Source organism: Muntiacus reevesi, chromosome 4, assembly GCF_963930625.1.
Source record: "Muntiacus reevesi chromosome 4, mMunRee1.1, whole genome shotgun sequence".
NCBI lineage: Eukaryota > Metazoa > Chordata > Mammalia > Artiodactyla > Cervidae > Muntiacus > Muntiacus reevesi.
In genome coordinates, this window is record NC_089252.1 from 1,083,890 (window position 1) to 1,109,496 (window position 25,607).

Consider the following 25,607-nt stretch of genomic DNA (forward strand, 5'->3'; position numbering starts at 1 on the left):
TGTCAGTTTCCTGCTGGAACAAAAAAAACAACATTCTCCACAGGATTGCAGCAAGACAGAGTCTCCTTACGTAGTGTTAAAAACCTCCAGGATGTAAACCAAAATTACTCACCATGAAGACTAGGAAAATCTCAACAACTCTCAAAAAAAAGACAACAGACAATAAAGAATTGACACAGGGACTGGAGTTACCAGATTTTAAAGGCACTGGTGTAACTATTCTCTAAAGAGCAATAGCAGATACTCTTGAAATCAATGCAAAGATAGACCATCACAGGGGAGAAATAAACGCTATGAGAGAAATAACTAAAAATTTTTAAATTGAAAAATACGGTAGCTGAACAGAAAACATACTTCATTAGTTCATTAGTAGAATGGAGATGACAAAGGACAAATCAATGAACTTGAAGATTGATACAAATCATCCATTCTGAACAACAGGAAAAAAATATTGGGGAAAAAAGAATAGACTCAGGGACAGCAGGAGATGTTTAACATTTGTGTCACTCGAGATGCAGGAGAGGTGAGAGTGGTGCAGAAGAGTTGAAGAAATGGTGTCTAAAAACTTCCCAAATTTGGCGCAAGATCCATGTACGGATTTAAGATACTCAGCAAGTCCCAAATGTGCATTCTATCACAGACTGTGAAACCAAAGTCAAATGTCAAAACTTTAAACTCTGTTTAAATGCAGAGTTATATCAGCTAACTGAAAACCAAAGTCTTTAAACACTGTGTGAGCCCAGATGACAAACCAGCAGGAGTTGCAGGGCTGTTTGGACACAGACGCCGGGCCGCAGGGTGGATGGGGTTGGGCTCAGAGCCCCAGCCTGAACCATTCTCCTTAGTAAGGATCCTGGAAGCTCCAGCTTTCGAGAGTGCAGGTCGGGGGAACTGTCCACTTTCTGCCCTGCTTCTATGTGGTCTGTCTGATGCTCCAGTGGGCAGAGCTGGGGATGTGGGGATCACTGCCCTGGACACGGGTCATGGCCCCTCGCCTGGCTTTACTGATAGGAACCAGCCTGGGGTCAGAGGCCTCCCAACCCCAGGTGGATGGGGCCACTTCAGGAGCGCAGAGCGCCTGCCCTGCCCTTGGCACAGACGGCTCAGACCTGCATCCTGTCCCTGGAGTCCTCCCAGCCGACAGGCAGCTGCCCCCACAAACTGTGGCCTGGCTTAATCAGCCACATATGGTTCGCCTGCTGTGGAAATGGGTCTGATTTAAACATTTTATGCAGGAAAACAATGTGCTGGTGCTTGTGCCTGGCCAGCCAGCTGTTAGACGTGGAGAGGTGTGTGCAGACGCGAGCGGTCAGAGATGCAGTTCTGCTCTGAGGACTGGTCTGAGACTCCAGGAGCGACACTGATGACTGGAAGGGGGTCCCCCTCAGGCTGTCTTGGGAGCGAGGAGCCTGGCTGAGCAGGAGTTACCAAGAGAGGCACCTGGTTTCCTGCTCAGTGCCCTGGGTGCAGGCCAGTTCTCGTGCTGTGAGCTTGGCTGGTGGGAGACAGTGTGACAGGCCTCTCCCACCTGAGGCCATAGCAGGTCAGCTGAGGGCCACACGCCTGCTGTGCCTGCAGCCAGGACATTTGTGAGCCCACATGGGCTTGGCCCTGCGGCGCCCTTCTCTGCCCCGCAGACCTGAGGCTTCTCCTGCCCGAGGGCCTTCCTGTCCCTGCGGCCATGCACGTGGCGACTTCACGGCCAGGACAGGAGCGTGGGCCAGGGTCTGGCATGTCCCCTGACTGACCCCTGGGTTAAGTCCCCTGACCCCCAGTCTGTGACCCCTGGGTTAAGACCCTTGACCCTGCTGTGTGACCCCTAACTGTGGTCTGTGACCCCTGACCCCAGTCTGTGACCCCTGACCGCTTCTGTGTCTCTGCAGCATCAAGATGGTCTTCATGTGGACGAGTGGAGACACCTTCAAGACGGCCTATTTCCTGCTGAACGGGGCGCCCCTGCAGTTCTCGGTGTGTGGGCTGCTGCAGGTGCTGGTGGACCTGGCCATCCTGGGGCAGGCCTACGTGTTCACCCGCCACCCACTGAAGCCAGCCCCCCACGCGGCCCACCCCACCAGCGCAAAGGCTCTCTGAGGCGGCCGGGAGGATGAGGACGCGGGACCGAAGCTTCTGGCCCGACCACCTGTGCTCCACGTGGGCAGCGAGGCCACAGCCCCCAGACGGGTCCGGCCGTGGGGGACTCGCCCGGCCTCCGGCTCTTGGGCATGGCAGGGCCCGGGGGCCAACGCTGCACTCTGCTGCCCAGGACTCCACGAGCAGGTCTCCCCAAACGGGGCTGCCGCGCTCTCAAGCTGACAGAAAACAGGCCTCTCTTCCACTTCAGCTCAGGACACCACTGGCCAGAGCCTGGGGCAAGCTCACAGCCCCGGGGGGCAGTCCTGCACCCCGTGGGACCCAGGACCTCTGGGAACCTCCCCCAGGCCCCTGACATGGCGGGTGGGGGACCCTGCAGCCAGGCCGGGGATCTCAGGATGGGCGAGACGTGGCAGGAGTGAGAAACAGCACCGGGGAGCCTGGGTCCCCACCCGAGGGGCCCGCGGTCCAGGCCAGCCGGGGTGACGCACCGCAGGGTTAGGCTGGGCCACGTGGGATGCCGGGCTCCGGATTCCTAGCCCCAGGGCGGCACCTTTCCAGGCCCTAGTGACCTCGCTGCTCCACCGGCCCCGCCTGGTGAGGCTGCTGTGGACCCAATCACGTCCGGCAGAGCTGTGGCCGGTGTGGGCCCGGGGTGTTGGGAAGGGGGCCTGGGTGCTGGTGGGCCTGGGGTGCGCCCGGGAAGGCTAGGGGCCCGGGTCTAGGACTGGACTCCCCCAGGCATCCATTCCCTCTGGGAACCGTGCCCTTTTCAGACGCAGCCCAAGGCATCCGTCTTCCAGGCCTGGAGGCACCTGCGGGTCAGGGCAGGGGGCGGCGGAGCAGGCTTCCCCATGCTGCCCCCACCTTCTGCGCGGCCCTCCGCGTCCCCTGTGTCTGACGTTGGCCCTCTTCAGTCTACATGGGCACCTCAGTCTCCCAGGCGAGTGTTCTAGATACTTCTGCAGACTTTCCGCAGGCACTTTCCCTCCTGCTGGGTGGAGGGCCTGTGGCGTCCATGCTCCCCGGGCCACTGCCAGAGTGCCGTGTTTGTGTGGTCGGTGGAATGCGTGCAAAGCCGTCTCCTCCTCCTGACTTTTCCTCAAGAGCTCCTGAATGTTTGAGGATCCCGTGCAGATCTCTGGCCTGCAAGATGCTCTGTAAATCTTTATTTTTTAAAATGAAGGGAGATGTCTGTCGCCGGGTGCAGTGGTGCCCTGCGTGCCCCGTGTGGGAGCCCCACAGTCCTGTCAGGGTGACTTTAACTCAATAAACTGCTCGCGGATCCAGTGTGGCCTTGTGAGTGGAGTCGGAGCGCGGCCCAGGGCAGAGTCAAGGGCCCGTCTGTTCTTCACCTCAGGGGATCCAGGGAAGTGCTGGGCCGGCACCCCGCCCTGGGGACAGCGCTGCCTGTGACACCGGGGTCGCCCCTCAGGCTCCCGGGGAACAGTGCTGCCTGTGACACGTGGGTCAGCCCTCAGATCCCTGGGGGACAGCGCTGCCTGTGACACCGGGGTCGCCCCTCAGACTCCCGGGGGACAGTGCTGCCTGTGACACGTGGGTCAGCCCTCAGATCCCTGGGGGATAGTGCTGCCTGTGACACCGGGGTCGCCCCTCAGACTCCCGGGGGACAGTGCTGCCTGTGACACCGGGGTCGCCCCTCAGACTCCCAGGGGACAGTGCTGCCTGTGACACGTGGGTCAGCCCTCAGATCCCTGGGGGACAGTGCTGCCTGTGACACGTGGGTCAGCCCTCAGATCCCTGGAGGACAGTGCTGCCTGTGACACGTGGGTCAGCCCTCAGATCCCTGGGGGACAGTGCTGCCTGTGACACGTGGGTCAGCCCTCAGATCCCTGGAGGACAGTGCTGCCTGTGACACGTGGGTCAGTCCTCAGATCCCTGGGGGACAGTGCTGCCTGTGACACCGGGGTCGCCCCTCAGACTCCCGGGGAACAGTGCTGCCTGTGACATGTGGGTCAGCCCTCAGATCCCTGGGGGACAGTGCTGCCTGTGACACGTGGGTCAGCCCTCAGATCCCTGGGGGACAGTGCTGCCTGTGACACCGGGGTCGCCCCTCAGGCTCCCGGGGGACAGTGCTGCCTGTGACACGTGGGTCAGCCCTCAGATCCCTGGGGGACAGTGCTGCCTGTGACACGTGGGTCACCCCTCAGGCTCCTGGGGGACAGTGCTCCCTGTGACACCAGGGTCGCCCCTCAGATCCCTGGGGGACAGTGCTGCCTGTGACACGTGGGTCACCCCTCAGACTCCCGGGGGACAGTGCTGCCTGTGACACGTGGGTCAGCCCTCAGATCCCTGGGGGACAGTGCTGCCTGTGACACGTGGGTCACCCCTTAGGCTCCCGGGGGACAGTGCTGCCTGTGACACGTGGGTCACCCCTCAGATCCCCGGGGGACAGTGCTGCCTGTGACACGTGGGTCACCCCTCAGGCTCCCGGGGGACAGTGCTGCCTGTGACACGTGGGTCACCCCTCAGATCCCTGAGGGACAGCGCTGCCTGTGACACGTGGGTCACCCCTCAGGCTCCCGGGGGTCAGCGCTGCCTGTGACACCGGGGTTGCCCCTCAGTCTCCCGGGGGTCGCGCTGCCTGTGACACCGGGGTTGCCCCTCAGGCTCCTGGGGAACAGCACTGGCCTGTGACACCGGGGTCACCCCTCAGAATCCTGGGACAGTGACCGCCCTGTGCCAGTGGGACCAGGCCGAAGGAGGCAGCCGCCTGTTCACCAATTCACACAGTTCTGTTGACAACGGAATGTCTCAAGAGGTTGGGGAATGTCTCCTATAAAGGCCAGAAGAGGTATTTTAAAGAAAACGCACAATTCTGTATAGAAGGTCGGGTTGGAGCTGTTTGTACTAAGCAGCTTGTTTTAGAGCATTTATAATAGGGGCAAGGCCAAAAAAATCCACCAAGTCAAGACACATGAAAGGGAATTATTTTAAGTTTTTTCGATGAGTCACGACAGCCCTTGAGTGTCTGAGGATGAGTCCGGCTGCTGGAGCTGACCTGAGCTGGTGACAGTCGACACGGCAACCCCAGGCAGCACAGAGCCTCATTGTGGACCCCAGATTCCCCGTACTGAATGGTGCAGGGCAGGGGTACTGCTCTGGCGTGGATGTTTATTTTCCCTCTAATAATGTGTTAATTCAGAATAACTATTTTAATTAACAATTATTCAGTAAAAGTTTAGTTTAAAAAAAAGAGGCAAAAAATATATGGGGTGTCTTTTTGGGGAACCCATCTTTGTTCCTGAGAACTTACCTCTAGCCTCCTCTGACTTGACTGATGAGCAGAGAACCAGCTTGGAAGTGGCTCCCGTGTTCCTCTGAGGAGCTGCCCTTTGGAGACCGAGCAGAGCGGGCGTGTTCACAGGCCTGGTGCCACACTGGCCAAGAGGGCTCTGGGCCCGGGCCCTGGACAAGACGTCCACTAGGGCAAGGCAGATATTTTTAATAGTAACTCCACCTGGGGCTCCCAGTGAGAAAAATATATGATGGTCACTTTCATAGCTCTTCCTCTCAACAAGGGGGACATATTGGAAATGGGAAGAAGACGGTGCTGCTGCTCCGGCTCCTGGGTGAGTGACCGCGTCTACTCAGAGTGAGAGCAGGTGAACAGCTCAGAGAGCCGCCTGCCTGCCCACAGCTCAAGCACCTCTTGCTGCCCGTCCTGGATTCCAGCTGGCTGGGAGGAAACTGTGTGTGTGGCGGGGCGGGGGGGGGGGGGGGGGCATTTTCCTCTGAATAAGAGGTACCAGAGTTGGGCCTATTTTGGCAGCAGATATGGGGGTTTCAGACCCACATCACTGACGGTGGAGCACATTCAGCCCTGGAGTGGCCCTGGTGATCTGAGTGAATCCCCGAGCCCCCAGGTGTCAGCTGGGGCTGTGGAGGGCCAGTCGGGGCCCAGGGAGGTTACAGCATGTGCAGGAGCAGCCCTGAGGGTAGGGGGCTGTTTGCTGAAGGTCCCTGGAAGGCCACCGACAGAGACCACCCCCTTTAAACGTGTACAGACGTGTTCGGGTGAACCAGAGAGCTCTGGCAGGAAGCAGCTGTGGTGTGTTGTGTCTTGCAGGACTCATGCGGACTGTCCCAGGGAGCATCTCGGGGTGGGCTTCCAGGGTGGGTGTGGGGCCACAGGCTGGCAGGGACCCGGCTCGTTCCTGCCCCCAACCTAGGTGGGCAGAGAAAGCCTCGGCCAGCAGAGGCCCGCCAGCCCCCGGCCCGAGGGACCACGTGGGAGGGTCGGGGCAGGATGGGGAGGAGCAGGAAAGCCAGGGCTGGTGGCCCGCCCGGGTGCTGGGGAACAGCGTGCCCCCGTCCCTGCACGGTTCTCCGCAGGATGGCCCACGGCACCCATCCTGTGACCGGCGGTGGCTCTGGTTCTGCAGGGCTCCTGGGGGCCCTCAGGACCACTGCAGCGAAGGGGGGTGTCCCACTGCTGACCGATCCCTCGGAGGGACAGTCGGCGAAACCCCCGCCCAGGAGGAAGTCGTTTCCTCCGGAGGAGCAGGCTTGTGGCCGAAGAGCCACGTTGGCACAGACGCCTCCCCTCCCCTGGAGAAGCAGCAGCTCCGTGATGACCAGCTTCCAGCAGCTGCATGCCCAGGGAGGGGGCCAGGCGCCCAAGGAGGCTGTGGGGCCCCCGGCTGACACGGAGGCCTGCAGCGTTGCTGGGCATTCTGAGGGGACAGCAGATGAGGACTAGGGAAGGGAGGTCAGAGGTCAGGGCTGGCACACACCCCCCCAAAGGAACTAGGGGCTGTAAGCGCCCCCGTTACTTGGTGGGCATGTGGCCTCTACAGAGGCTATGTAAAGGCCCCCCTCTGAGGTGGCATGGCCCCCGGGGGTGACAGCAGGAGCAGGAAGGCACTGCCCTTTCCTACAGCTCCACAAGGCTGACCCCCAACCCCGCTGAGCCCCACAGTGACCAGCGGGGGAAGGTCAGGGTGAGGCTGAAGGACAAGTGTGGCCTTCTGGCATTTGCTACAGGCCTGGACCTTCTAGGATTATGGAATTTAGTTTTAGTTGGCCATGGAGTGGAAACTCTGGAGACAAAAAAGGAAAGTGCAGAACAGGTTGGTGGTGCTCCTAGGGTGAAACTCTTTACTCCAAGCACAGGATGGCTTTGACCCCAGAGTCAGGCCGGTCAGGCCCGGGCCAAGTTCCGGTGTGCGCAGGTCGAGCAACATGCAGGCTGACGACAGGAGCCGTCCCGCCCCTCTGAGCGCGGAGCGGGGCGAGGACGCGGTGCCGCCCCCAGGCCCCCGACTGTCACCGCAGGTCAGGTCGGCCCCGCCCGTGCCCACGGCCCCTCCGAGGAGGCCCCGGCTGAGCCGGTGCCATCGGGGCTCTGTGAGCCGTCGTCCTCAGTGGCGGTGGCGGAGGCGGAGCGCGTGCTGTCCTCGCGCAGGGCGGGCTCGGGGCTGGCGGCGCGCTGCTGCTGCTCCTTGAGCTCCGAGTAGGAGCGCGAGAAGGTGTGGAAGATGGAGGTGACCGGGAAGGCCATGAGCAGGATGCCGCTGAGGATGCTGCTCAGCGCCACCACCTGCCCGGGCAGGCTGCGCGGCACCATGTCGCCGTAGCCCACGGTGGTCATGGAGATGACGGCCCACCAGTAACTGGCTGGCACGCTGGAGAAGTCGCGGCGCGCGCCCAGCTCGCGCTCGGCCAGGTGCACGAGCGGCGCGAAGAGGGCCATGGCCACGCAGAGGAAGAGCAGCAGCAACCCGAACTCACGCGCGCAACGGCGCACGGTCAGGCCAAGCGAGCGCAGCCCCAGCGAGTGGCGCGCCAGGCGCATCACGTAGAGCACGCGCAGCGCCCGCAGCAGCCGCAGCACCAGCCCCGCGCGCTCCAGCAGCTTGTTGCCTCCCACGCCGGGCCGGGCCGCCAGGCCCACGAGCAGCGACACGTAGAAGGGCAGGATGGCCAAGATGTCGATGATGTTGAGCGGGGTCCGCAGGAAGGCGCACTTGCTCTCGGCCTGCAGCGAGCGCAGCAGGAACTCGAAGGAGAACCAGGCCACGCACACCGTCTCCAGCACAAACAGGTTGCGACACTTAGGGGAGCACTCACCCTGCAGGGAGAGGGGGACTTGTTGTTGGGGGCACGGAGGCCTATCCCTCCTGGGCTGCCCTTCCTCCAGATGTCAGCACTGCAGGCCAAGGGTTGTGCACAAAAACCCAATTACTTTTTTTTTTTTTAACAAAAAAGTACTAGGAGGTGGGCTTCCTGCGAAAGAGTGAGCAGAGCTCAGCTGATTTGTTTACAAACAAAACAAAACAAAACAAAACCACTTAAAGCTCCAGAAGCGGTTCCAAGGACAACAGCAAATGAAACATTTATTCAAGAAAATCTATGGAAATTCATTTAAAAACGAGAGTCTTTGGTATTTGAACCAAGACCCCCACCCTCCACCTCCCAGAGTCCCAGATCACGAAGGAGGCTGCTCAGGGAGATACCCAAGAAGAAAATAAAATAAACTTCACTAAAATAATCCAACCAATCATTAAACACACAAGCAGAGAACAGTAACATTGGGGGGGGGGGCAATATTCAGTGTTCCTAGACATTTTATCATCTAAAATGCCCAGTTTTCAATAAAAAATCATAGGGCAAAGAAACAGTAAGGTATGACCTGTACATCAGAAAAAAAAAATCAGGCAACAGAAACTTCCTATGAGAATGATCAAATGTCAGATTAACAAAAAGCTTCAAAACTGCCATTATAAGTATGGTCACAGAACTAAAGAAAATTTGATTGACTGTTCATAGCATCAGATGGAGAATATCAAAAAAGAAAAATTTTTTAAAGAATCAAATGGAAAATTTGAAGTTGAAGCATACAATAACAGAAAATTCACTACAGGAGCTTGGCAGTGAATGTAAACTGTCAGAAGAAAGGGTTAGAGAACTAGGAGATCGCTGGAGGCAATTACACAGGCTGAGAACAGCGAGAACCTGGGACACACGGGTTGGGCCAGCACTGTGGCATCCAGGTACCAGTGGGAGGGAGAGGAGCGAGGAGGAGAATGTTTGAGAAACAGTGGCTGCAAACCCCCCAGATCTGCTGAAAAGCAGGAGACTCACTGAATTCTGTCAGGGAAGAGACATCACAGGAAAAATACCGAAGGCCACAGACAAGGAGAAAACCTTGGGAACAGCACAGACAGCAACAGGTCACCTGAGAGGTCACTTGGGTGAGATTAACAACCTAACATCTCAGCAGGAAGCTGTGGATAACCGTGTTCACACTGCTCAGAAAACACCCCCCTACCTGAGGCTCCTATATCCAGCAACACTGTCATCAAGCATGAAGGTGAAATGAAGACTAGCCCAGAAGAACAAACACCGAGAGCTGCCTTACAGAACTCTAAAGGAAGGTCTTCAGGCTGAAAACCAGTGATCCCAGACTCTTCTCAGATGTGATATCAAAAGCAGGAGCAAACAAGATAAAACAGATAGATTAAACTTGCCAACAGAGGTCTGTCTAGTCAAAGCTATTGTTTTTCCAGTAGTCATGTACCTATGTGAGAGTTGGACTATAAAGAAGGCTGAGCGCTGAAGAACTGATGCTTTCAAACTGTGATGCTGGAGAAGACTCTTGAGAACCCTTGGATAGCAAGGAGATCAAACCAGTCAATCCTAAAGGGAATCAGCCCTAAAAACTGGAAGGACTGATGCTGAAGCTAAAGCTCCAATATTTTGGCCACCTGATGAGAAGAGCCGACTCATTGGAAAAGACCCTAATGCTGGGAAAGATTGACAGCAGGAGGAGAAGGGGGTGACAGAGGATGAGATGGTTGGATGGCATCACCAACTCAATGGACATGAACTTGAGCAAACTCTGGGAGAGAGTGAAGGACAGGGAAGCCTGGTGAGCTGCAGTCCGTGGGGTTGCAAAGAGTCAGACATGACTTAGCAATTGAACAAGGCTACAATGAGGTTGTGTGTGGGCCCTGGTCCAACTACAGGACTAGTGTCCTTTTGAGAAGAGGAGGTGAGGAGACACACTCACACACAGAGGCAGGACCACGTGAGGACACAGGAGAAGACAGCCGTCCAACTTGCCAAGGGGAGACGTCTCAAGAGAAACCAACCTGTCAACACCAGGACCTCAGACTTCAGTCTCTGAGATTGTGAGAAAACAGGTTTCTGTTCAGTAACAAGGTCAGTGATACTTAGTTACCGCAGCCTTAGCAGACTAAACAGACACTAATACAGAGTGTCTTGGGAAGTATAAGATAAGCCGCAGAATGGGAGAATATATGTACACATCATGGCTCAGAAGGTAAAGTGTCTGCCTTCAATGTGGGAGGCCTGGGTTTGATCCCTGGATGGGGAAGATTCCCTGGAGAAGGAAATGGCAATCCACTCCAGCATTCTTGCCTGGAAAACCCCATGGATGGAGAAGCCTGATGGGCTACAGTCCATGGAGTGGCAAAGAGTCAGACATGACTGAGCAACTATACTTTCACTTTCATGTGTGACAAGGGACTTGTATCTAGAACACAGAATTCCTACATCTCAATGATAGAAAAGACAACCCAATTTTAAAAATGGGCAAGGGATCTGAACAGACCTTTCTCCAAAGAAGATACACAAGTGACTGAGAAGCACATGAAATGGGGCTCAACACCATTCATCACCAGGGAAATGTAGGGCAAACCCACCCTAAGATCCCACTTCACCCCAACCAGGACAGCCCGAGTGCAAGAGCCGACGACAAGTGCTGGAGAAACCAGGCCTCATGCACTGCTGTTGGGAGCGTGCCGCAATCTAGTCACCTTGGAAAGAGTCTGGCTGTGCCCCCAAACCTTCCTCATGGAGCCCCATCATCCCACTCCTAGGTGCATGCCTGGAGAAGTCAACATGCATTTGCACACAGAAACCTGTACACGGATGTTCATGGTCGACTGAGTCACAACAGCCAAGAGCTGGACATAACCCAGATGTCCACCTGCTGACAGATGGACTAAAAATCTGGAAGCTGCACACACACTGGGCCACTGCTGGGCCATGGAAGAAATGAAGCGCTGACTCCTGCTACAACGTGGATGACCCTTGAAGACAGCTCAGGGTGAAAGGGTCCAGTCACGCCAGACATGCTGGGTGGTTCTGTTCTCAGGATCCAGAACAAGGAAGTATTTAAGACACAGCCTTGGTAGCTCAGGGCTGGCAGGAGCGGGAAAGGGCTGAGCATGAACCAGCTGCCAGCGTCTCCTGGGAGATGGAGATTCTCTAAAATCAGACAGTAGTGATGGCTCCAGAATTTGGGAACACTCCAGAAACAGCAGAATCATACACTCAAGAGGGGCAAACTATATGTGAATCATATAGCAGCAAAGCTATAATTATTATATATTATAATTATAATTATTAATAAATAATTATTAGGGCTTCCCTGGTGGCTCAGTGGTAAAGAATCTGCCTGGCAATGCAGGAGACATGGGTTCCATCCCTGGTCCAGGAAGATCCCACACACAGTGGAGCAACAGAGCCAAATCGCTGAGCCTGCGCTCTAGAGCCCATGTGCCACAGCCACAGAAGCCTCTGAGCCCGGAGCCCTGGCTCCACGAGAGCAGCCACCTCGATGAGAAGCTCGAGCACCACAACTAGAGAAAAGCTGGCCCAGCAACCGACCCCCAGCACAGCCACTGATAAATACATAAAATGAAATGAAAGACTTCTACCCCGGCAGCCCTGCGGCCCCCACGGCCCCGTTCCACCTCATTCCTTCTGGGCAGCCTGGGGGACGCTGGGGGCAGGCTCTGAGAGGCCGAAGCTCCTCCAGGCAGCGCTGACGCCCTGGGTCTCTGCCCACCTGGCACGGCCCTGGAGGAGCCATAGGGGCCTCCTGCTGGGCCAGGGGCCTCAGGACACGGCGGGAGTTAGGCAGGAAGGGGCCGTGGGGCTGATGGGGTAGAAGCCCTGGCAGCAGGAAGGGGGACTCTCCGTCCTCACCTGGAGTCTGATGACCTCAGCCCACGGGATGCTTGGGGGTCCCATGACCCACACCCCAGGAACATTCCCACATGACGTCCCCTTGTCCAGGCTGAACTTGGGCTCCTGGTCCCCCATCATCTCTTGGCCAAGTCTAGCCTCAAGCCCCCATCGGGTGGGTGGTGGCCCCAAGTGCGGGAGGAGGAAGGACGAAGACCCTAGGCACCCCTGGGGCAGGCGGGAGGCAGCCCCTTGCCCCCGCACCTGACCAGAGGCAGGTCAATCCAGTGGATTCGGCCTGTGAACCCCTCCGCTGCACCCCCCCCCCCCACCTTAAGGACCAGTCAGGAGGATAAGTGGAGGGAACTATTCTTGGAACTTTTAGAAAATTACCCTAATTTATCATAATTTGACACAACTGGCCTATTTGGCCAAAATCAGGTCAGCAATAAACCTACATGCCTGATGTCCTTCTCTCCCCCACGTCTCCATTGATCTGGTCTCCAAGCGCCTCCAGAGCAGTACCAGCCCGCCCCACCCAGCGGCACACGCATGGGCCTGCCCCGAGGGCCCTGGGGCTCCCTGCTCCTCCAGGCTCTGCCTTTGCCCTTTTCTGACAGGCCTCCCCCTCGGTGGCCGAGCCCCTGGGCTTCGCAAGTGAGAAGGTCAAGCGGGGCCTTGGAGGGGACCCTCACCAGCAGGCGGGAGTCTCCCAGTCCAGGTGCCCGCGGGTGCATGGGGGCTGGTTCAGCCCATGGCGGGTTCTCCTACACCTTCTGTGGCTGCACCCCAAACCTGCTCCCAGGCTCGGGGCTCCTGCGGGGGAGGGCAGGCAGCCAGAAGTGTCACATGGGTTGGGGTGGAGCCCAAGGGACAGGCCAGAGCGGTCCCCACCAGGCCCTTCTGCAAGCAAAGTGGTTTTTTTCATTTTTAATTAACTCAGTTCAGTTGCTCATTCGTTTCAGACTCTCTGTGACCCCATGAACCGCAGCACGCCAGGCCTCCCTGTCCATCACCAACTCCCAGAGTCCACCCAAACCCATGTTCATTGAGTCAGTGATGCCATCCAACCATCTCATCCTCTGTCGTCCCCTTCTCCTCCTGCCCTCAATCTTTCCCAACATCAGGGTCTTTTCAAATGAGTCAGTTCTTTGCGTCAGGTGGCCAAAGTATGGGAGCTTTAGCTTCAACATCAGTCCTTCCAATGAACACCCAGGACTGATCTCCTTTAGGATGGACTGGTTGGATCTCCTTGCAGTCCAAGGGACTCTCAGGAGTCTTCTCCAACACCACAGTTCAAAAGCATCAATTCTTCAGCGCTCAGCCTTCTTTATAGTCCAACTCCACATCCATACATGACCACTGGAAAAACCATAGTCTTGACTAGATGGACCTCTGTTGGCAAAGTAATGTCTCTGCTTTTTAATATGCTGTCTAGGTTGCTCATAACTTTTCTTCCAAGGAGTAAGCATCTTTTAATTTCATGGCTGCAGTCACCATCTGCAGTGATTTTGGAGCCCAAGAAAATAACATCTGACACTGTTTCCCCATCTATTTGCCATGAAGTGATGGATCGGATGCCATGATCTTAGTTTTCTGAATGTTGAGTTTTAAGCCAACTTTTTCACTCTCCTCTTTCACTTTCATCAAGAGGTTCTTTAGTTCTTCTTCACTTTCTGCCTTAAGGGTGGTGTCATCTGCATATCTGAGGTTATTGATATTTCTCCCGGCAATCTTGATTTCAGCTTGTGCTTCCTCCAGCCCAGCGTTTCTCATGATGTACCCTGCATATAAGTTAAAGAAGCACAGTGACAATATACAGCCTTGACGTACTCCTTTTCCTATTTGGAACCAGTCTGTTGTTCCATGTCCAGTTCTAACTGTTGCTTCCTGACCTGCATACAGGTTTCTCAAGAGGCATGTCAGGTGGTCTGGTATTCTCATCTCCTTCAGAATTTTCCACAATTTATTGTGATACACACAGTCAAAGGCTTTGGCATAGTCAATAAAGCAGAAATAGATGTTTTTCTGGAACTCTCTTGCTTTTTCGATGATCCAGTGGATGCTGGCAATTTGATCTCTGGTTCCTCTGCCTTTTCTAACACCATCTCGAACATCTGGAATTTCATGGTTCACATATTGCTGAAACCTGGCTTGGAGAATTTTAAGCATTACTTTACTAGCGTGTGAGATGAGTGCAATTGTGTGGTAGTTTGAACATTCTTTGGCATTGCCTTTCTTTGGGATTGGAATGAAAGCAGACCTTTTCCAGTCCTGTGGCCACTGCTGAGTTTTCTAAATTTGCGGGCATATTGAGTACAGCACTTTCCCAGCATCATCTTTCAGGATTTGAAATTGCTCAACTGGAATTCCATCACCTCCACTAGCTTTGTTTGTAGTGATGCTTCCTAAGGCCCACCTGACTTCACATTCCAGGATGTCTGGCTCTAGGTGAATGATCACACCGTCGTGCTTATCTGGATCATGAAGATCTTTTTTGTACAGTTCTTCTGTGTATTCTTGCCACCTCTTCATAGTATCGTCTGTTTCTGTTAGGTCCATACCATTTCTGTACTATATTGAGCCCATCTTTGCATGAAATGTTCCCTTGGATCTCTAATTTTCTTGAAGAGATCTCTAGTCTTTCCCATTCTATTGTTTTCCTCTATTTCTTTGCATTGATCTCTGAGGAAGCCCTTCTTATCTGTGCTTGCTATTATTCTTTGGAACTCTGCATTCAAATGGGTATATCTTTCCTTTTCTCCTTTGCTTTTTGCTTCCCTTCTTTTCACAGCTATTTGTAAGGCCTCCTCAGACAGCCATTTTGCTTTTTTGCATTTCTTTTTCTTAGGGATGGTCTTGATTCCTGTCTCCTGTACAGTGTTATGTACCTCTGTCCATAGTTCATCAGGCACTCTGTCGATCAGACCTAGTCCCTTAAATCTATTTCTCACTTCCACTGTAATTAATTTAATTACTTTATTTTAATTGAAGGCTAATTACTTTACAATATTGAGTGGTTTTTGCCATACATTGACATGAATCAGCCATGGTGTACATGTGTCCCCCATCCTGAACCCTGCTCCCACCTCCCTCCCCATCCCATCCCTCTGGGTCATCCCAGTGCACCAGCCCTGAACACCCTGTCTCATGCATCGAACCTGGACTGAAGATCTATTTCACATATGATAACATACATGTTTCAATGCTATTCTCTCAAATCATCCCACCCTCGCTTTCTTCCACACAGTCCAACAGACTGTTCTTTACTTCTGTGTCTCTTTTGCTGTCTCACATACAGGGTCATCGTTACCATCTTTCTAAATTCCACATATATGTGTTAATATACTGTATGGGTGTTTTTCTTTCTGACTTACTTCACTCTGTATAATAGGCTCCAGTTTCATCCACCTCATTAGAACTGACTCAAATGCATTCTTTTCAATAGCTGAGTAATAGTCTATTGCGTATACGTACCACAGCTTTCTTATCCATTCGTCTGCCAATGGACATCTAGGTTGCTTCCATATCCTAGCTAACAAAGTGGTTTTTGAACCGTTTTCTCAAACTGCAGCCTCCACGGCCTGGCAGTCCCATGGCACCGATGCTGCCTCAATTTTCTAGTAGAATAAGCAGGCACCCCGACTAGCTTCCTCGGTAACGTGCGCCGTGGGGCAGCCAGCACCCTGGGCGTGGTCAGGAGAGGTCTGGCCTGGCTGTGCTCCCACTCCTGGCTTCGTTCTCTTTTCAGAGCATCAAACATTGTGGTGTCCATTCTGCCAAGAAGACTGCTGACGCCCAAGTGCCATTGCTCCTTGAGGATAAACCCAGGTGTGAGGGCGAGGAGATGGACGGGAGGTCGGGGTGGACTGCTCACCGTGAGGATGGCTCTGAGCTCGGCCAACACCTGCCGCCCGGGCTGAGGCCCCCAACGCTGGGAGCGCTTCAACGCGGACCCCGAGGCAGGCAGACTCTGCCTGTGTTTGTCCAGGGTAATCAGACTCTGAAAACACGTGTCCCCTTGCTGCCTGCATGTGTTCTGGACACCGATTCGCACCCCTCTGTTGATCCAGCACGGACCCTGTGTCCAGCAGAGGAGCTGGTCCGAGCTATTGTCTGCAGCTGGGAACAGGCCGGTGTGTCGCAGGATGTTGCAAAGGGTGAATGCTCTCTCCTTACTAATTTATCCACTCACTCATTAACAGCTTTGTGTAAGATTTTCTCTCTGCCTCCCATGAGCACTTAAAGGAAAATATTTATTAACTCAACTTACTAACATTCATAATAACCTGGCTTTGAACTTAGTTGAGGTTTATTTTTTTCCAATTATCTTGATAAAAGACTCTTGTAGTACAAATAGATAATCAGGGGAAGGAATATTAAATTCACTTAGGAGAACAAATTGTATAAAAAGATCAAACAGGCATTTACATAGAAGTCACGAATGCGCTCACTTGAAATCACCCACACTGAAGCGGAGCTGTCAGTTCACTTTCCTGTCAACATCCTGTGGACTAGCTTTATGGGGTTACATGGAAAGAAGTGAAGATACCTTGCTGTGAAGTCCGCCACCCTCTGCCTGCCCTCCATGGTCCCTTCTGAGCACGATGCCACCAGCCTGAACCCCACAGGGGTTCAGGAATCAGCTAGAACTGTGGTCGCCAGCATCTCACACTTTGGTGCCCTGAGGAGCAGACCCCCAGGGTTCCAATGTTCCCGCGGAAGTGACCAGCATGAGCTGAGATGGACACAGACAGCAAGCTGGTGACAGACAGCGGCGCCGCCCACGGATCAGCGAGGGGGGCGTCCATCTCAGGGGAGAACGGTTCCCTACCACCAATCTGAGTGCTTCCTGTGTCACAGACAAGGATACAAAATCTGAAGCCACTGCTCCTCATTTGTTCCCCGATCTTAGTCCCTGGTCCTGGGGTGCATCCACAGCAGTGGCTGTGCCCTTGCCACGGGGCACAGACACACTTTCTGTGCTGGGCTTGGCCCCACCCATCCGTGAGAGCACCCCCGACGCACAGCTGCTTGAGTTTCCCTGAGAACCTTTGGCAGCAGTGACTTAACCGCACCTTCCTGGCTGCCTGGGTTCAGACGTGGCTCGTCCACGAGGGCAGAGACGCCCAAGCTGGACAGCTGGTCCCGCGACGCTTCCCAGCTCACATGACCCAGGCAGGAGGGGCCTGGCCCCTGCGCCACATGCCGACTGGGTTCAACAGGAGGTGATATTTTCCAGGAAGGCGGCCCTCCCTGCCAACCATGTCCGCACGTCCACCCCGCAGCCAGGAGTAGAGACGCATGGGCAGGGGCACAGTGTGTTATGGTTGTTTCGCCAGCCGGCTGGCGTGCTGAGGACCTGCGGGACCAGGGCCGTGGCCAGCACTGAACGGGCATCCTGGAGGTGAAGCACGGAGGGGCAGGCGGGCAGGGAAGGCTGCTCAAGGCGGACATGGTGAGGGGTCCCCTGAGGCTGCCTGCTCGTCTCCCACTGAGGAATCCCGAGATGCTCACAGGGAGCTGAGAACAGACCACCCACGGCAGCTGGACAAAGAAGACGGAACTGTAGGAAGTACAAATGGAGGTAAAGACGTGAGATGTCGGCTTCCAGGGGTGACTGAATGAAAATTTAAAAGCAGGAGGTGACCTTTTTTTAAAGGACCAGGCAAACTGTTACCAGGCCACCCAGCACTGGTAGGCCAGGGTCTGGGGACTCGAGCTCACGAAGGCAAGGCAAGGCCTCCTCGGGGCAGCATCTGGGGCACGGGCTTGCAGCCCCCAGATGGGCACAGCACCCCAGATGGGCATAGCTGAGGACCTGATCAGGTGAGCGGTCGAGTGGTGGAAACTGGGTGATCAAGTGTTCATCCCAGCAGGACTCGTGACAGGAAGGGCCGGAAGCAGGAGGGCACACGTAAAACTACAGAACAGGACTGCCTGGCTGCTACTGTCACGGGGCCAAGTGGCTACAAGACGCTGCCTGCGCACTTCTCCTCCAGTCTCACGAGAGGCTCCGGAGCAGAGGCAGTGACACGCATTCAGGCTTCAGTAACTACCTCGCCGTTTGTTTTCCCTTTGTTCTCCATACAGCTTTGTACCTGCCCAGCCTCCGTGAAGAGCAGGCATCATGTTTACAACCAGGACACTCTCTGAGGGGTGTGTTTTGGGGCCACTGGGGGAGCAGAGGGACAGGCCGTCTGGGCAGGCAGGGGGCCTGGCTGACCGTCCAGGCAGGATCTGAGCTTTGGTGGCTGGTTTCTCCCCGCTCTGCACCCAGCTATGCCCACGGGGCGGTTCCCGCGGGCACGCTGGGTGTACTTCTCCAGACACTCATTTCTAGGTTGTATCAAGAAGAGCAAGTCTTCCAGGCCCCCCTCACCGTGCTCCTTGGAGTGCACCCCCCTCCCCAGGAACTGCCAATGCAGGGGTGTCCCACCCACACCCTGACCCTGACCCTCACCAAACTTCTGACGGGTGTTGATAAGTTAGTATTCATGGTAAAATAAACAGCACGAGCTCTTCGTTTGAGAAGAGCCAATTTGCTGAATTACAACAGGCAATGCCTTCTCCTTAAAAATGTACATTCATGTTATAATGAATATCTAGGGCTTGAAAAGTCCCTCGGTCACGTCTGACTCTGTGACCCCATGGACTGAAGCCTCCCAGGCTCCTCTGTCCAAGGGATTCTCCAGGCCAGAATATTGGAGTGGGTAGCCGTTCCCTTCTCCAGGGAATCTTCCCGACCCAGGGATGGAACCCAGGTCTCCAGCATTGCAGGCGGATTCTTTACCGGCTGAGTCACCGGGGCAGCCCCATCTAGGGCTTAAGTGGAGCCTAGCGTTACCTGAATGCTCAGGTCTGTTCCTGCCACTGCCTGGTGCCAGATAATCTCCCTGCCTTAAACACGCGGCTTTTAAAGAAAACGCTGCAAGCCTGGGAGGGAAGAGCGGAGGCCAGGGTTCAGGTGTACCCAAGAGGCCCCGGGACCCCCACCCACATCCACCCCATGTTCAGCGTCCTCACAGCTGCTCCCACACTGCCAGCCGCAGGGCAGGAGGTCCCCGGGTCCTCCTGCAACCCAAGGTGGCTCCCGTCCCTCGCCCTCAAGCCCCAACTGCCCAGCACGGCCTCGTCATCACACATCAGGGCTGCCCAGGAGGGTGGGCGCAGTGGCCGGGGGGTGGGGGGGGGGCACCTGGGGCCGGCTGGGTGGGCGCAGGCTACAGGGACCCACAGGCCCCACTGCCTCCTCCTCGGGCCGCGTCCACTCGCCTGCCCACCCTCCTGGGTCTAGAGCGGGTGACCGTCCCTCCTGATCGAGGTGGCTGTAGGGAGAGCAGGATCCGGGCCTCCCAGCAAGACAGCCGAGACGGGAAGGTTCTTGAAGCCGAGGGCAGTGGCCGGAGGGGGTCAGTGCAGACTCGGGTGCAGAGAACCCCGCAGGGGCTCCTCTTGGCAGCAGGAGGGAGGGCGGGAGGTGGCCAGGGGGTCATCCTGCCCCCGCCTCCCAGCCGGCCTGCCCACCACCTCCACCACCAGGGAGGCAGAGGCCTCGCCACAGGCTCCGCTTGCACCCTGGCTGCGGCGAGGCGCCTGCGGACAGCCACGCAGGGCGGGTCGGCCGCCTCTCCAGCTGCGCCCGTGGACTGGCTACCCCCACACCCCCGGTCCGATCCCCGCCCTCCACGGACCAGCAGCTCCCAATGCGTCCCCCACAGCAGCCGGCGCCTGGACACGGGCTCTTCGCCTCCACTCACCCCGTGGCCCGCCTGTGCTACAGCACCTTGTGTGCAAAAGGGTGAAAGCTGTCACTTAATTCTCTGTGCAAAGCACTGTCAAGAGTCATTTTGCAAGCACTGTTCAATTTAATCTCAGCAACTCTGAAGTATCCGCATTTTACAGAAGAGAAAACAGTCTCTGAAAGGAGATCTTGTGTTTTTGGGTCTTCAGCCAACTGTACAGGGGCTGGGGTGGGAGCCCTGGTCTGCGTTTAAGTCTGAGAACTTAACCAGCACCCGTTTGCCTCTTGTGTGACAGAGAAGGTGAACCCACAGCCTTGGCTAGATCATGGCAGAAACTTGGGACTGGTTTCCGGTTCTGCATGACAGGGGCTTGGCAGCTGCCACTCTCTCCAAACAACAGCTGAAAATCTGAACAGACTGAAAAACACACTCTTCTCGGGTCTGTAAGAGAAGGGAGGGCACAGGGCAAACCATGGCCCCCAAGACTGGAGTGACAGACGGGTGAACGCAGGGAGCCAGGCTTCCAGGGGCGGGACAAAGCCGCCAGGAGCCAGTGCTGGTAGGAAATCCTGAACTGTGATTTTCAACTGCTGGAGGCTCAGTGAGAACAAATCTGAGAGTTGTAAGCTCCAGGGTACCTGTTGAGATTTACTGGGAGATTTGCTGCCAGGGGCCTGCCAAGGTTCTCAGTAAATACGGGAGAAAAGAAGATTAGCAGATGGCAAAGCAGCACGTGAAAAGACGCCCCCCTCATATGTCGTCAGGGAGATGCAAGGGAAAACGACACGGAGACACCATGCCCGTCAGAAAGGCCCCCGTCCAGAGCACGGGCAGCACAGATGCTGGGGGCAGGGGAGCAACGAGGCTCAGCCAGTGTCGCTGGGCGGGCAAAGTGGGGCAGGCACTTTGGGAGACAGTTTGGTGCTTTCGTAAAAAACTAAGTATATTTTATCCAGTGACACAGCAACCACACTCCTCGGTTTTTACCCAAAGGAATCAAAAACTTATGTTCACACAAAAACCTGCACAGAGGTGCTTATAGCAGCTCTGTTCATAATTGCCAAACCTGGAAGCAGCCAAGAGGTCTGCAGGACCTGGCAGGTAAACCAACTCCAGAACATCCAGACAATGGATATTATTCAAGGCCAAAAAGATACAAGTTATAAAGTCATGAAAAAATGGATAAAACTTAAATGCATATTACTAACTGAAAGAGGCTAATCTGCAAAGAATTTCAACTATAGGACATTCTGAAAAAGGCAAAACTACAGATAAAGTGAAAGGATTAGCGATGCCAGAGCCTGGGGAAGGGGAGGGGGTCAGGGGAGGCACAGAGGGTTTTCAGGGCAGGAAAACAGTTCTGAGTGATACCGTTACGGTGGATACAGGTCATTGTACATGTGTCCAAAACAACAGAATGAGGTGGAGCCCTAATGTAAACCATAGGCTTTGGGCGGTTGCCAATGGAAGTTCATCATTTGTAAGAAAGTCCGCTCTCAGGGAGGCGGATAACGTGTGATGCTGTGTAAGGGTGGGGCAGGGGTGCACAGGAACTCTCTGTACCTTCCTCGCAGTTTTGTTGTGAATTTAAAACTGCTCGAAAAAGTTGTTTTTTTTTTAAAAAAAGGAACCTTGTAGCTTCTATTCTAGGCATTTGAGGACAAGTCTTTTTTTCCCTCAGACTAAAGCACAAATCCAAAACAGAAATCCCCTATTTTTCCTGCCAAATTTACGTGGAAAGTGGAGGAAAATGCCCCGAGCTCCATGTTTATCCCCTGGCACATGTGGCTTTGTTTCCAGAGCCTTTCAGAGTCTGGCAGGAGGGCCCCCCGTGAAAACAGCCAGTGTTCCCTCCAACGTGGCGGCCGATGACTGCTGGGGCTTGGCCTGCAGTTCTGGGGGGTGGCAGGGGCGCCAGGCCAGAGTGGGGGCTGCAGACGAGACTCCCCGTGGGGAGGGGCTACCCTTTCACCCTCCTCACAGCCCTAGGGCCCCCCTCACTTCACAGAAGAGCACGATGATCAGGGCTGGACCCGTACCAGACCCAGCTTCGCCTGCAGCGGAGTATCTGCCACCAGGTCATGTTGGTTCCTGGATCAGACCTTTGCAAATAAGAAACCCAAGTGGCCAGACCCACGGTCCAGCCCAGGGCCCTGGGAGCCTCTGTCCCCAGCTCGGTCCTGGGGTTCCAGGGGCAGGGCCCTATCTGGAGTCAGTGGCTGCGCTGGCAGCCGGCTGGGGTCTGTCCTCCTTTCCTCCTTTCGGCTTCCTGGGCCTGACCGCGGTCAGGAAGCACTGCAGCCCGTTGGCACGGCGTGACGATGGGACGCAGATGGCCCCTGCTGGGTGGGACTGGAGACTCCTGGACATGGGGCCTGGCATCCAGTCAACGTGTATGGGAGGGCCCCACGGTCCTGCCCTGCTGCAGCGGCCCCAATACAGCATTCTTATCCCTCATGGACAGGAAACGAGCCGCCACGGACTGAACCGAAGCCCAGGTCCCTGTGCTCAGGGGTCCCTTTGCCACTGGCTCAAGCCCTGCTGCTGTCGGCACTGAAAGAGCAGCTCGTCGCTCGCAACTCTGGAGCTGGACATCCGCGGTCCGGGCACTGGCACACGTGGTGTCTAGTGGGTCCCCGCCTCCTGGTTTACAGAAGCACCTCTCACTGTGTCTGCACGTAGACGAACGGGTGGGCAGCTCTGGGTGGTCACTGTTGCAGGAGAATGATCCCATCACGAGGCTCAGCTTTTATGACTCTGTCACCCCCAGATGCCCCCATCCTGACACACTGGGCTTGGGATTCAGCCTGCGAATTCTGGGAACATGACATTCAGATGGCAGCATTCTGCCCCCAGCACCCCAAATTCATGTCCTTCTCGCCTGTATTCTATCCTGCAGCCCCCGAAGTCTAAGAAACTTTGCTATCAACTCTAAGGCCTGACGTCATCCAAGTCGGGGGTACGGAAGGCTCCAGGTCAAGTCTTCAGAGGCAGAGTCCCTGAGCCTGTGCGCCTGTGCTTTCCACACCGCAGCGAGCCAGCCCCGCACCCCACGGAGCAGGCTGCAAGCCCACTGCACCGGTTCTGTTTGTTCGCTGGGGAGCCCTGACTGACAACTTGGAGCAGCGAAGCCCTCAGCCCGGCTCAGGCTGCTAAGCTCGAAGAGCATGTCTGTGCCCACACGCAGCAGCAGCTCTGCTGCCAGCTTCCGATGCTGTTGCCAAGTGTCTTTGTGAATCTGGTGCTCGAAGTTGCACTCATGAAATCCATAACTAATTATGTGGGTCTTGATTTAATCATATGAGCTTAGAGTTAAAAATCGACTTGCAAGTCAAATACCAGCCTCCATGAAAAGGAAGTGATGGGTTGAGCACAGCCTCCGAGGACGCTCTGTTCCCCAGGCCGGCGTGTGCACCCGGGCCTCACTATATGCCGGCCCAGCAGTTGTCTCCAGGCAACGCCCCGCAGGGAGGAATCCGAGAGCCAACTGCTGGAACAAAGGCCTCTCTGGTTCCAAAGGCCTGTCCTCAGCATCTGTCTGATCGCTGCAACGTCCAGTGGGGTGGGCGCCAGAGTGCACACCCGTTCCCGGGGTCGCCTAACCACTCTGGACACACCTCTCGCAGAACCGAGTATCCAGCAGGGATGGGGTGCTCTGGGCACACCTGATGCCCGTGTGTTACCTGACAGCAAGGTGTTGGGGAGGGGCTAGAAACATGCTCTGTCTCCTTCACTGAGCCCCCAACACCCTAGAAGTGAGGCCAGAGGCGCTGCAGACCCCAAGGAAGCAGGATGGGGGGCTCGCCTCCCTCTGGCTCGGGGCTCCTACGGTGACATGCAGGAGGGAGATCAGGGGTCAGCCCTGGAGCTGGAGTCGCCTGGCCTCAGGGAGGGAACCGTGGCAGGAGAGGAGAGCCAGCTGAGGGGCCCCGGGACGAGGGAGGGAGTCCCCTGAAGCCTCAGGAGGAACCAGCCCTGACAAGAGGTCGGATCCTAGCAGGACCACGAGGTTGTTTAAGGAGGACACTGGTGGTGGTTTGTTTCGCGGCAGCGGGGACACACGCAGGTCCACATGGAGCCGGAACCAAGGGCCGACCCTGAACGAGTCCCCGAGAAGCAGGCCTCAGCGCTCGCCGAGCCAGCTTCAGACAGCGGGGAAGCAGCCAGGGTTCCACTGCATCTGGGAAGGGGCCTGGGGGTTGCGCAGGGCGGGCATCCAGGCTGAGCTCAGCCCTCAGCTGCCCTGTGGCCCCTGCCCGCTCTGACCTGGATGCCAAGGTGAGGACCATGGAGTTGGGGACCCCCCGCTCCCTGCATCTCGACGGGCCGGGCAGGGGCAGCAAGGGCTGGGGCTGCATGCCCTTTGGCCCGGGCCCTGCTTGGCCCGGCACCCGCCTCAGCCCGGGGCCCCCCTCGGCCCGGGGCCCACTGCTCTCTCGCTGAGCATGAGGGGGTCCTGACCGCCCTCGGGCCGAGGGTCCTCGGGACCTCGCGAGGTGCCGGATGCAGTGGAACCCCGGCTCTTCCCCCGGTGGTCTGTGCCCTGCGGGTCCCTGGAGCCCCGCCGGCCCCCGCCCAGCCCGTCCACTTCTGTCCCCAAGGGTCTGCTGACTCCAAATGCCTCGGCTAGGTGGAGTCACACAGGCTCTGTCCTGACAGTTGGCTTGTTTCACTCAGCACAGCGTCCTCAAGGTTTGTCCCACAAGTATGCTTTTCCCATCATTCATCCTATAAACAACGAAAAGCAGAGACCAGCTCTCATTCAGTTATGACGTGTGAGAGGAGATTCTGGACAGAGCCACCACTGGGCACAGGGGCTTCCTGGGCATCGAAGAGACACGGGGCCGGCCACAGCCTGGACTCTGGAGGGCGGGCTGCCCAGAACCCCCCAAGCACACAGGCCCTGCACAGCCTCAGGCAGCACCAGGGTCTCTGCCCACTGCTCTCAGCCGCCCTGAGCAGTCTGGCTGCAGAGTCCTCCCAGGGGCGGGGAAGGGGACTCGAGGCAACATGAAAGACTCCATGATATCAACGGTGAGACCCACCTGGGGCCAAGGCAGAGGGAGACGGTCCCTGTGCCCAAAGGCCACATCCCGGCCGCCCCAAAGCCAGGGTCTCTGTGCACTGGGGGCTTCCTTCACCCCCGTAGGGGTCCCACTCACTCAAGGGGGCGTTTTATGGGTCGGCAGCGGGAACCACGGAACCATTTTCCTCTGATTCCCTGAATAATGGAGAATAATCTTTCCTCTCCCTCCATGCTTTTCTGCACCAACACACAAAAATAACCACCAAACACTAACGCTGCTAGAGATGACGAGCGATGTCCCCAGACTAAAGACAAGGGAGCCACGCCAGCCACCTCTGATTCCTGAGGACGCTTCCTGCTCCCCAAGATCCTTCTCCAGGAGGAAGTTGGGTGCATTGATCTGGACCATCAGCTAGAGTGTAGGTGCCCTGTGGAAGCATCCTTGCTAGTGGAAGACAGGACCTCAGGCTCAAGGGACGATCAGTGGTGAGCCCCTCAGAGGAAGCTTTCTGAGCCTTCAAAAGAAGACTTGAAATTTTAAAAAAAATTACTCAGTTACTTGATTAAAATCAGAGATCACATACAGATAATATTAGCCCAAGATAAATTCTACTGGAAAAAAAATCCAATAATCAAGAAAAGAATGAAGCGTTTCACATTCTTGTCTGCCCTCCATCTCCAACGCCTTGTGCCTGGAAACTTCCCTGGTGAGTCAAGGCTGCAGCGGCGGGGGAGACAGCAGAAGTTCCCCGGAAATGTAAACACAGAATCATCACAGAAGCCAG

General features: G+C 56.0%; 2 protein-coding genes across 6 annotated transcripts in view; one reads left to right on the forward strand and one right to left on the reverse strand.

Annotated features, from left to right (window-relative positions):
* SLC66A2 (solute carrier family 66 member 2) overlaps nucleotides 1–3,380 on the forward strand; it is a 41,971-nt gene extending 38,591 nt beyond the window's left edge. For both annotated transcript variants that reach the window (XM_065932259.1, XM_065932260.1), the window contains one exon: nucleotides 1,884–3,380. In XM_065932259.1, coding sequence (XP_065788331.1) covers nucleotides 1,884–2,091 — 208 coding nt within the window. In that variant the 3' untranslated portion in view covers nucleotides 2,092–3,380. The remainder of the gene's footprint in view (nucleotides 1–1,883) is intronic.
* Nucleotides 3,381–6,831: 3,451 nt separating this feature from the next.
* KCNG2 (potassium voltage-gated channel modifier subfamily G member 2) overlaps nucleotides 6,832–25,607 on the reverse strand; it is a 52,639-nt gene continuing 33,863 nt past the window's right edge. For all 4 annotated transcript variants that reach the window (XM_065935107.1, XM_065935108.1, XM_065935109.1 and 1 more), the window contains exon 3: nucleotides 6,832–8,185. In XM_065935107.1, coding sequence (XP_065791179.1) covers nucleotides 7,391–8,185 — 795 coding nt within the window. In that variant the 3' untranslated portion in view covers nucleotides 6,832–7,390. The remainder of the gene's footprint in view (nucleotides 8,186–25,607) is intronic.